The sequence below is a fragment of the Maylandia zebra genome, linkage group LG18 (genome assembly GCF_041146795.1).
Source record: "Maylandia zebra isolate NMK-2024a linkage group LG18, Mzebra_GT3a, whole genome shotgun sequence".
In the NCBI taxonomy this organism is placed as follows: domain Eukaryota; kingdom Metazoa; phylum Chordata; class Actinopteri; order Cichliformes; family Cichlidae; genus Maylandia; species Maylandia zebra.
This window is the reverse complement of record NC_135184.1, coordinates 15,950,041-15,962,534: the sequence shown is the minus strand read 5'-3', so window position 1 is coordinate 15,962,534 and position 12,494 is coordinate 15,950,041. Positions and strand designations below refer to the sequence as shown.

Genomic DNA, 12,494 nt, shown 5'->3' with positions numbered 1-12,494 from the left:
GCGCATTAATAATTGATGCAGTTACAAAACTCATGATAAGGAGACTGCGGCAGGACAGAAGAAGATGTTTGCTTTAAACTTAAAGGATCAGGTACATGTGTACTGAGTGACAAGAACTTAGTGTACTTATTTTAACCCATTTCAATGGTTTAAAAGAAATAAGTCAGATATGTATGTTACCCTCTAACATAATGCTTTGTATATAAAAAAAAAAAAAAAAAATCTTACCAATTACACACTTCATAACATGATTAACACGGGTGTCATATTTAGATTCTGTCAGGAGGAATTAAAAGTTAACTGAAAACCATGAAGGAGCAAATCTTTGACCTTTCAGAACAATCCCTATGCAGGTGCTATTAAAGAAAGCACTAAATTATTACTCCAGTGTAGCTTCTAAGGTGTGTGGCATCTCAAGCTAAATGTGAAGCTAATTGAGAATTCATCACATGTTGTAGCTTGAAAATGTCAGCTGGCTGTCAAACAGCCATGTTTTTATCTGCATGACATCATATTTATGATGTCTCCGAGGGTTTTGACCGGCTGCCACTGATTAAATGACAGTGAATCATTCAGTTTGAGATAAAACAGTAAAAGTCCCCAATGCAAGTGTTAAAGGGAAGTATTCACAAGTTAACACAAATAAATGTCTGGAAGCTTCCACTAGAAAAAGAATTTTAACAGAAGAGAATAGTATTTGAGTACCAGAGGTCAGTAATGTGCTTCACTTTCACGTTTGCCTTTCTGCTGCATCAATCTGGACTCTATCCACTGCTACCCGCGAGGGAAGTGAGGCTTACTTCCCAGTTGAAACTCTATCTCTTGCATTCAATGTGCCCTCTAAGATCTTATTGTGGAATGGTTGATATTACAGTTCATTGCTGCTTCCCAGCTCCAGATATCCAACCCTTTCCCCTCCCTCGGGTGGGAAAGGGAAACCAGACACTGTCTTGTCCAGCCTCCCCTTGGTTGGCTAAACCTCTCTGCTACCATCAGTTTTCGTTAGGGCACCGCTGCAGCCACACGACATCTGACAACCGCAAAACTTGACTGAGGAAAAATTTGGAGAAAATGGGAGCTCCAGAGGAGGAAGCGCCACGTCCCCCATCAGACATCACTGTTTTCGGGGCCAACTGTACGCTCCACGGCCTGAGCCACATATTTCTGCCCGGTGGAGTGACTTTCCGGCGGTTGCTCTGGGCTGCTGCATTCAGCGCCTCGCTTTCCATCTTCCTGCTCCAAGTGGCCGACCGTGTTATCGAGTATTATCAATACCCCCATGTTACAATTCTGGATGAAATGGACAGTCCCGTCATGTATTTCCCAGCCATAACCCTCTGCAACTACAACACCTTCCGAAAGTCCCAGCTCCGGAGGAATGATATCTTCTGGATGGCTGGACTCCTGGGTGTGGAACAAGGAGACTTTGATGATTTCATGGCCGCTATAGGGCAACCCACAGACAGCAACACCAAGTTTTTCCCCAGCAAGACCTTCAACATGCTGGAGTTTGTGCAGAGGACTAGTCATAACATAGAGGAGATGCTGCTTGACTGCAAATACAGAGGCAAGGACTGTGGTCCAGAGAACTTCACCACAGTAAGTAAGGCTCCTCATGTAGGTGTCACCTCTTGTGTGATCAGTGTAGCCACTCAATCATTTAGGGCTAAAACCAAAAAATCCCAAACAAGATCACAATGAGAGGTTGAACATGTTCTCTCTGCAATATTTCATAATGTCTCAGCAGGTTAATTGCTGATTCATTATTATTTAAACAAAATATTTAATGGGAAGTGTCAAATCGTGTGTTAAAAATCTTTAATTTGAAATTATTAATAGAAAGCTTGAAAGCAAAATTTGAACAGAAACAAAGCCTCAGGCAGAAATACCAACAACTGTGAGCTGTTCAATATTCATTATAAAACTACGATTCCAGCGCTTCATTTTGCCCGGGGGTGAAGTGAAAAATGAGTCTGTTTATGTTTCTAAACACCAGGAGATCTGCTCAAAGACGTTACATTTCCAAAATGAGCACTGTCATGATGTCATGATGAGCATAATCATTCAAATCAGATATCGTTAGTAGAGGAGACATCACTTTGATTCAAATTATGCTGTCACTGCGTAATTTAGCTTTTTTTTCTTAACATAATCCCTACTTTATTTTTTAAAATACTAGTATAAATGACATGTTTGTGAAAAGATAAAGTAGCTTTAGGGAGAACAATGGGTACGTGGGTGGAAGAGGAAAAGTTTCTGAGGAATACTAATAAAGCAGCACTTTATCTCTGTTTACAAAGCAGGAATGTGTTTCGTTCGCCTTTATAGTGATGCCAATATTTATGCTGGGTCCAGTTCTTCACTTTGTGACTGCTATTAGCTGTAATTTTTCTTGAAGGAGAAATGAAAGTTACTTTCTTAAAAGTGTCCTCCGAAACGTTTAATCTACTGAGGTGCCATATGGTTCAACAAATCTCTGCTGGCATCATGCATCATGCATTATGAAGCAAGCATATGCTGTTTTCAAGACCAGTAGGGTTTTTAACACGTTACTGTTTTTCTTTGTAAATACCTCAGAAGGATTGTCGTCTTCATCGTAGTAATGGCACCAAATGTTCTAAATATTTGTCTCCGATCACAAAAATCTAAAGCACATAATGTCACAGGAACAATGTCATTGTAGAGATGAAAAGGTAATTTGTCTTAACTTGTGTGCCTTCATTTTTTTTTTTTTTTTTTTGTGAACTCCAGTTTTTCCTTCTCAATTTTCAGGTCTTTACGAAAGAAATAAAATTATGTCAGCAGAATCTGAGCGGAACTTAATCGTCCTGCTGCAGAGACAGGGGAAGGATTGTATTTCGATGAAATGGGCCATTGATTTGAGTGATGAAAACCCAGCCTGAGACGGGTGTCTCATGCTGCACAGTTTCTTTGGGAACCAGCAGTGAAACAGAGGCAAACGATTTATACTAATTACCTAGCTGTTCTAATGTAGCGCTACTGTTGCTTTTTATTTATTTTTTTGTTAGTGACAGTGATTCACATTAAAAGAAAAGGTTTGGCTTTTCAACTCAAACCAAACCTGACACCTACTATGAAGACTTGCACATTTAAATGACTCATCAGGTTTGAGTCATATTCTCAAAAACAACACAGCGCATATGAGCTAATAAAGATACATTTTGATATCGCTGTGATCAGTCAGATGACCTTGGCTTCTTCACATCCCTGCATACAAAGGGCACATTTCAGCTAAATGTCAGAAACTGGAGATGCTCGGAGGGCCTAAGTATAGAGGGGACTAATTAAAGATTCATAGAGCTGCCTGAATTCCCCCTTCCTCGATTCCCTCGGCCTGCTGATCTTTCTGTGGGAGGCTGAGAGGCAGGTCCTCTCATAGGAGATAAGATGGGATGGAATTGAGATTACCCATTATATACTTCAGCAACATCAACACAAAATGACTCACACAAGGTCTAGACAACATCCGACAATTAGCTCTGTGTATGTGGAAAAACCTGAGAAAATATATGCACTGAATCATTCAGATACCTCTGCTGATGCACTTAATTGATCCATTTTGGTATGGCTTTTAAAAGGACATCATTAGAATAAACATACGGCTCGATTTTCCTATTTAAACCTCTTAGTACAAAGTTTTGCAGCTATTCGACCATATTAGTTGTAGCATACTAATACTTCACTTTAGTTTGATAACATTTTTCAGATGTCCTTTCGGATCTATTTCAGTACATGCATGCGTGTACGTATGTGTAGCATTTTAGACAAAGTAACAGTGGCTGGAGAAACTTGGCATGCCTGACAGTGACAGGAAAGACCAGATGTTTCAGCTAATGAGCTGGGTATGGGTGCAGTCGTATTGAGAAATCTCATAGGGGAAATATCAGCGCCCCCAAGTGCAATCACTCCCTTTGCATCAAGTAATGAAATATTTTTTGGGGGGAGAGATGCTGTAATTTGCTGGTGGAGAACGACTCTCGTATATTTAAAAGCTGGCAGATGGTAGAGGCTGGGAATGTTCTGCCCATGCGGTGCTCTAAATATACATAGAAACATAGCCTTGAATGTCCCTGGATCAGTCTGTGGTAACAAGCCGTGCTCAGATTACAGTTTTTGGTAGCGAGGACGCTGTATATGACACAACATCACATTAAAGAAAACCATTTTTAGATTATAATATATATGATTTGCCAAATAAGTGTCTTGGTGGAGGCTTTACTTCATTATCAAATTAATCTCATGCCTCCATCTTGGTGCCTTACTGTCTGTGAAGTGGCGTGTGATTGATTACCTCATTAATACTCAAAAGCGTAAGCACCCCAACACACCCTGAATCATTGCTGTGGATTAAGCCTGCAAGACTAGCTCACACCAAATAAATCATCTGTCATTGTGTATATGCAGGATGCATGCCGAAGCTGGTGTAATATCATTTCAATCGATCACCAGCTCAGCACTTTAGCCGGCCCATGCCACTGCAGAGAGCTGATCCTAACATGTTTATCCCGTTACGCTTGATCTTCTATGTTGTCACTGAACTTCCCGTAGATCTATTAGTTTATGGTGTAACAAAAGACCTTTGGTTTAAGCTTCCTTTTTAATATTACATTAAGTCTTGCCTGCCAAAGCTAGAGCCAGGAGCTGGTGTTTTACTTTATGCACTGCAGTATTGTCTGGAGGCTGATGTTGGCTTTGGAGGTCAAAGAAAAGAAAAAGGTGAGTAAAAGAAGCAGAAGACAGGATTGAGCGTCAGAGATGCAGACAGAGAGAGAAAATAGGCAACGTGGAGAAAAGTAAAAAAGAATAGCTCCTTATACCAGAGAGAGGTGGAAAGGGTGAAAAGCGACAAATAGATCTGAAGGGGAGCACTGACACAAAATGGAAACAAATGAGAAAGAGAAAACAGAAAAAGAGGCTGCGCTGTGCTTAGATTGAGGTGGGACTGGGACTCAGCTGAGCACTGACACCATCACTGTGATTCAGCCTGCTTTGGAGCAGAGCCACTGCCTCGATGCACAACTGGAAGCATTAGGAGAGATGAAAGGAAGAAGGTGTGTGAAGGAGCACAAAATTACACTGCTGCCTAGAGCATGAAAAGGAGAGTAGAGATAAAATAGAGTATAGTGCAAACAATGAAATAAACAAATCTGACGCACCGAGCGTAGATGACAGGCCAGATTACAAATACTTAATGTGTTTATTCCAGTACTCAGTATCAGAAAAGATTACTGTGAAAATCGCTGTTACTCTAAGTGCAGCATTGGCAGTCCAGTCAATGGCACTGAGGAGGAATACTGAAGGAATTCATGGAGGGGATGCTGTGTGAGGGTGCTTTATGCTGACTTGCACATCCGGCATACGACCATAGGCAGACATCGGAGGTGCCCGTTGACAGAACCTCTTAAGTTAATTGGCTTGTTAGGTGGAGACACCGGACACAAATATGGCTCTGTCCAAAACCAATAGAGCCATTATGTTTTGTTGTAGATTATCAGCCTCCTGGCATCATGATATTCAAACAACAGCATGCATTGTACTCCCAAGTTTTCCTGATCTACTGAACACAGATGGAGCACAAATGACTAATGGTTCATATCACAAGGTCTTTTGATTTTTGATTGCCTCAGAAGCCATATTTAGCTTCTTTTTTTTCCCTCCACTAATGGCCTCTGGGATCTACATCCTGGTCTCTTAGCCAATATGTTATGCACTGCACCTTTCAAAGTGTGGAGTTGCTTTCTGAGATTACTCTTCAAGACTATTTGGTCAATATCATAGACTGTATATAAAAGATGAACTCACTGGTTTGTGATACCTTGTTGTGAAACATCAGCATTAGTAATTTGGCCATGTTTGTGCCATGTTGTTGTTGTTTTTAAGGAAGAATTGATCATATATGGACAAATGGAGTATACTGCATAGCTCCATTAAACTGACACCATCACCAGGTATTATTGCTAAGTAACATGCAAATGAATGATCCGCACAGCAGGCCATCTATTTTTTTCTTTCAGATAAATCCACTAAAATATCTGAAAACACCACAAACATGCTGCAGAGATCCAGTTCAGTCAATTAACAGGGGTGAAGCCTACTAAGCCTACCAGTGAGTTAAAGTGGAAATGGCCTAACTTTAAGCCTTAATGCAGTTTAAATAGTAAAGCTATAAAATAATTTATCACCTTTTTTAGTCATCTTGAAGAAATAAATTACCCATAAATACCAAAATACATTTTTGTACCAGCATGTGAACATGTTTACATTTCTGCTATTTTTGTTACTTTGCATCGTCTTAATTTTTCAACCCGTTGCACCTTTAGACAGAAGAGCTTAGACATCACCTATTGTTGGAAATGCCTTATTATTAGGCCACACCTCTTTCAATACAGGTGTTTTCACTGCCACGAGCTTAAACTTGTATACAGTCAAGCACCTAGTAATGCAGTCTGCCTTAACAAACATTTTGAAAGATTATGCCGTTCTAAAGAGCTCACTGGATTCTGTGAGATTTCTTTCCTCCTAGATGACTAAGTGATTTTTATTTTTGTATGTACTGTATGTTTGTATTTATTTGTTCAGACTGCAGTATAGTAAGATTTAAAGTAGCTGAGTAGCTTCAGGGTTCACCTGAAGGTTCTGAAGGTAAATGAAAGAGAATCTAATATCTAAATGAGGTCTGTTCTGTGAATTGCCTCTAAATTTAACTTATGGGCTTCTTTCAGTACCGAGCCCTGGAAGAGAGGCAAACTGACAGTTTTATTAATGCTGAGAGTTTTAAAGTCGTGCTGCTATGGAATGTAAACGATGCAAAGAAACAGACGAGACATTTTTGTCTGAGACATATATCACCATATCGTCAGCATACATCTGTAAACCTGCCCCATGACTGCGGTGAATGATTTATATATTAACTGAAGTGGAGTGTTAGAGAGGTTAGAAAGGATGTTTTTTTCATTATTAATAACAACTCAGCGATTAATGTGACAGGCTGAGTTAATAACAACTCAGCCTGTCACAGTCAGATATTATAAACGCAGTGTGACATGCTGCATATGAATGCATCAAAACACTATGTAACTCATTTATATCACACACACACACACATGCATACTTACATAGGGTCTTAGCCTTACTATATAAAGTGCCTTGAGGTGACTGCTGCTGTGATTTGGTGCTATAAAAATAAAAATAAATCGAATATAGTTTTATAGGTTAGAATAAGTGATTAATTAGTATTGTTAACATACTGTTTTCAGTTACAAAGATTTCAATCTCTGTAAGGTTGTCAGAAAAATTAAATTTAGAACTCATACGACTAAGAATGTCATGATTTTATGTTGTGATTATGAATTGCAGCAAGTCAGCCACCAAGTGTCAGACCACATAAAGTACTGAGGCACCAATGTTGTGGTAACTCAGTAAGTGCACAGCTCCAAAACTCCTCTGGCATCCTCTGGCATCTGCACAAAAATTCTGTGTCGGGAGCTTAGTGTCATGGGTTTTCATGGCCAAGCAGCTCCTGTAGGAGTAATGTGTGGGTGCCCAGGTACTTTTGCCCATATAATATACTTCATTGTTTGTTTTTTCAGTTGTGATTTTTAAACTATGAACGTGTAATTGGCTTTCAAAATTTGTATTCTGTAATAAAAGTCCTTTAAATGCTGGCGAGGGAGAGATTTGGTGTATAGCCTCAGGAACGTTTAAGGATATGCTTTTTATTCTTAACACATACATGAGGAGGGCAAAAAAAGTTCCTGATGGAATGCTGGGTTACACTGTGGCAATTTTAGACTGCTGGCAAGTGCTTATCCCTGAATGGATTCAGGGTACCAAAAGCCTCCAGCTGAGCAAACAAGATGTGGAAAAAAAGACATTATCCCTGCAAAAGTACTGGTGAGGAAATTCAAGGAGTGAGTTTATCAAAGTGTGACTGCAGGCTGCAGAGTGAAAGCTTGAGTGACAGCATTTCTTGGATTCTGCCTGGAATGGAACAAGGGAGAAAGACAGCAGGTGTAGCCAGCTGCATCTGTGTTTTATTGATACAGACTGCATCTGCCCTCCACCTGGTTTGCTTGGGAGGATATACTGTACATATGCTGCGCCAGAGATCTTTGTAATTACTCTACATTTTAAATAAGTAATGGGAGGGCACGTTTTTAACTGAACCAGAAAAAAACATGCTGCCTCAGCTCAACAAAACAGCACTTTTTTTTGGGGGGGGGGAAATGTAACAAACAACAAGGACTAACATTTTTATGTCCAATAAATGTACACTGAATATGTTCCTTCTGAGCAGCTTTGGTGTATTTTTTGTTTAATTAATTTTCCTACAAAGTGTATGGCAATATTTCTTCCTTTTGATGAATTTTATATGAGGCATTTCACAGTATAACCCTCTCCTAGCAAAAATATCCACTCAGGGTTTCCGTGCACGACTGGTGCAGCATACAAAGTGGCTGTGTGAGAGGTTAGTTTCATTTAGAGGCAGGCCACAAGATGTCTCCCTCTGCTAAAGAAGCTGCCCGTCCAACAGAGTGACAGTCTGATTGCAAACATTTCTGCTCTGTCTGGCTGTCTCGTCCAGATTTGCATTTGTTTGGTCATTTTAAATCACAGTGTCTCTCAGCCTGTCTCTCAGCTGGCCTAAATCTAAAATTTGGAAATTCTCAGAGAGTTTTTCAAGTTTTCATGCAACGCCGAGTCTGACGTGCTGCATAGCAATGAGGAATCCTGACCTCATAGAGAAAATGTTATGCTACTCAGTGTACTCCAGCTTCATTTATTCAAGCTCTAAATAATATAAATTTTTATCTTAAAACTTTCAAGGCTGACACTGAATACTGTTTTTCTGTCAGTGCGGTTTGGCCTGCTGATCGGAAAATGTGCTGAGTGGAATAAATCAAACACGTTGCAGTCGGTGTAAAATGCAGTTCAAAGCCAACACAGGGTCATTTCTGTTTATGCATTAATCCTTTTGTCAACTGAATAAGCGACTGTTTTGATAAGCTTTAGATCAGTTTAGATTCTCCGAGGCTGACAAATGTTCTCTGATCTCAGCTTATCAAATGTTTAGATTTGTGTCTGACTTTAATATATGTTATTTGACTGGCGTTATTATAAAGGAGACGATCCCGAACTCTGCGGGGGAACTTTATATGATCTAATCAATACATCTTTTAATTAAAGGAAAACTATATATAATGTGCATGAGAGGGAGAGATTATTTAACAGACTGATTAATAATACATGTACTATAATAGCAGCATCCTTTTTATGTGCATTTTCAGTAAGCAGGCATTAGGGCATTGGGACAGATGAATTAATTCTTTTCATTATTAATTAATCTGAAAGTTATTTTCTTGGTTAACTGTTTGCGCTCTCTATATGTTATAGAAGACTAAGAAATAACGAAAAGCTGAAAACAGTGTTTGGCATTTTTGCTTAAGATTTTCCTAAACAGCTCATAAATACCCTAAATGACTAATCAGCTAATTAGCTAAGCTTTAATAGTGAGTGGACATTAATGCTGGGCATGTCTTGTGTCCAGCTTCTTCTCTTCCCCAGCTGCACTCTGTGAGGTTGTGATGTGCATCTAATTGCTGCCAGGATTTCATTTGGTGTTGAACATTCTCACTGGCCCTTGAAGGAGCTCTCCCCTTTACTCAGTCAAAACTCTGCTCCTCCTCTAATGAGACCGCTGGGGTTTGCCTCGGCTTTGACATAAAAGAGGATGGTTAGTGTCATTCCCTGACAGCCTGAGGGATCACCGAGTTGCTCTTTAAGTCGGGCTAGTAATACAAAAATCTGAAAGAATAGATATTTCAAATGGTTCTGCTTTTCTTTGAGATGCTTATTTGAATTTGGTAATTTTTCTTATTATACCATGCTTCTTTACTGAGACACAGTTTAAATACATTTTCATCCAAAGGATGATAACAATAGCAGTATGTGAGCAGCAGACGTTTGTTTTCAGTACGGAGGATAGCAATTTTATTGGTAAGAAAAATCATTACATTTTGCCCAGAGTGCTATATATTCTTGTGTCAGTGCAGCACTGTGTTGGAGGGGATATTTTAATTAAATTAATGATTTGGGAAAGAGTTGACAAACAAACAGAGTTATGAAAGTTTTTCATATTAGAAAAAAGTTTGAAATCATTGCAGTGCTGTGATTACAGTCTGACACCAGATTTAAAGCTTTTGTCTTTATATTTGTCGTTAGCCCGGGAGTACAAAGCCCCTTTTTAATGCGACTATGTTGCTCTTCAATTCAGGAAATCTATAATTATTTTACACAAAAATGTATACAAAGAATAGTTACATTTGTCCAGTATTTACTTTTAAAGCTACAATACCTACTACTATAAAATCCCAGAATTATCAACTGACTCTAGTTTTAGTGTTTTTGGCTGAGCTCTGACTGTGAGAACAGCAGCTCCGCCAATCTGCTGTTCAAACCTTCTGTTTGCAAGGGGCAGCCAATCAGAGAGGAAGTTGACTTATAGCGAGGGTGGCAAAACTAAAAAAAAAAATCTGCATGAATGAAAAATGAAATAAGATTTTCAAACTGTGAGTCATGCAAAGCCATCTAGTAGAGACCAAGAATAAAAAAAAGTTTTAGCCGGAAAGAAGCATAATAGGTCCCTTTTAAGTACACGGTTTACTTTTGTTTGAAAATACCACATCGAAAAAAGGATGGATAGCCGCTGTCAGACAGAGAGCACATGTTAAGAGAGTAAAGATGATTGTCATGTATTGCTAGTGCGTAACCTCTGGAGATCAGAGTAATGAAATTGCGTTTTGGTTCAAACTGCTGACGAGGGATGATTCTGAGACCACGGGAGCAGCCTGCCACACGCCTCCAAAAATAAATGAGCTCAAGCAATTAACTTACTAGTTAAATGCGCTTCATATCTATTGGCATCTTTCCAAAGACGATGAGAATAGAGGAAGTCTGTACAGCTGGTCAATAAATGGAGAAACAAGGCAGATAAGACGGTATTGTTGGGTGTCCTTGTCATGGTCCTGGGCCGTGTTGGCCCAGTATTCTTAGTTCTCTTGTATTTTTGTATTCAGTTCCCTGTTTAGGTTCTGTTTCCTGAGTTGCCCTGTTATGTGGTTCCCTGTGTGCTTTCCCTTTGTGACTCTCACCCCCTGTGTGCCCCTCTATGTATTCATGAGCCCTTGTCCCCTTTCGTGTTTTATTCCATGTTTTCCCCAGCCTGTTATGTCTGTGTTCTCCCCGTGCTCTCTCCTCCTGTCTGAACCTCTGTACTTCCTGTTTTACTTTGACAGTCTCTCGTCAGTATGCGTCATGTTGTGTTCACTCCTGCCCTGTCTCGTTATGATTATCTGTGTCAGCTGTGTTCCCCGTGTGCTCCCACTTCCCTCGTTAACCCTCTGTGTATTTATGTCTGCGTCTCCCTCAGTTCTGTGTTGTAGTCTCCCTCATGCTGCGTGGGTTTCCCTGTGTCTCTCTCCAAGTATTAGTTTCTTGTGCCCAGTTTAAGTTTTGTATTTTCCTGTCATCTTGTCAGCAATAAAGCTGCCTTTTGAGTTCATCCCTTGAGTCCGTGAGTTTTGCGATTGGGTCCTCATCCTGCCTGCCACACAGCCGACCATGACAGTCCTACTCTGCTGCTACCCATACAGCATTAGTATTCTTGTTCTCCTTATTTTGTCTGGATGACTTTACTGGGTCTGAAACAGAGGTTGTCAAGTGTCGTGTCAGTACAAATCAAATATCAAAATTTGACTGGATCGCTGTCACTGAAAAGAGCTCGTCATGTCAGTCTGGTTTTCCTGCCATGTTGTCTGCTCGATGTGAGCTATCTATCTATCTATCTATCTATCTATCTATCTATCTATCTATCTATCTATCTATCTATCTATCTATCTATCTATCTATCTATCTATCTATCTATCTATCTATCTATCTATCTATCTATCTATCTATCTAGGGGGGGTTGCTTGCCCTATGATATTGATGGGGCACATTAAACCTGGATCCTTCCAACCTGTACAGGTTTCTCAACCAATTCTATAATTCAATTTCTTCCTGATTTCCCTGAGTATACTTTCTCATATGTGCATATCCTAAATTTGTTAGAGGTCCCCCCCACTTCGCTTTATTATCAGTCAGTCTCTATCATCTGGCTGCATGCCAGAATACTTTAAAGCAGTCACCATTTGTCTGTTTTAAGACCCCTCCCTGTATCCCACTGTTTTAGACAATTATAGGCCAATTTACAAATTGCTGTTCATTTCTAAAATCCTCAAGAAAGCTGTTGCTCATCAGCTACTTGAAATAGGGTAACAATATGTTGATAAATTCCAGTCTGGTTTTCAACAAAATTATAGCACTGGAACAGCGATACTTAAAATTACTAATGAGATTCTTATGAGCTTAGATAAAGGTAAGTATTCCATTTGAGTATTGCTTGACTTATTCGCCCTTCATTTTTATTTACAGAT

The 12,494-nt window shown here is 39.6% G+C and overlaps 1 protein-coding gene across 3 annotated transcripts in view; it reads left to right on the top strand.

Moving 5' to 3' along the window:
• asic1c (acid-sensing (proton-gated) ion channel 1c) overlaps positions 1-12,494 on the top strand; it is a 112,962-nt gene that overhangs the window by 77,098 nt on the left and 23,370 nt on the right. The window contains exon 1 of one of the 3 annotated variants that reach the window (XM_023154665.3): positions 1,019-1,599. The exons of the other annotated variants lie outside the window; for them this stretch is intronic. Within the exon in view, the coding sequence (XP_023010433.1) occupies positions 1,072-1,599 (528 nt within the window). The 5' untranslated portion in view covers positions 1,019-1,071. Of the gene's footprint in view, positions 1-1,018; positions 1,600-12,494 lie in introns of those variants that run through there. 3 annotated transcript variants of the gene reach the window in all.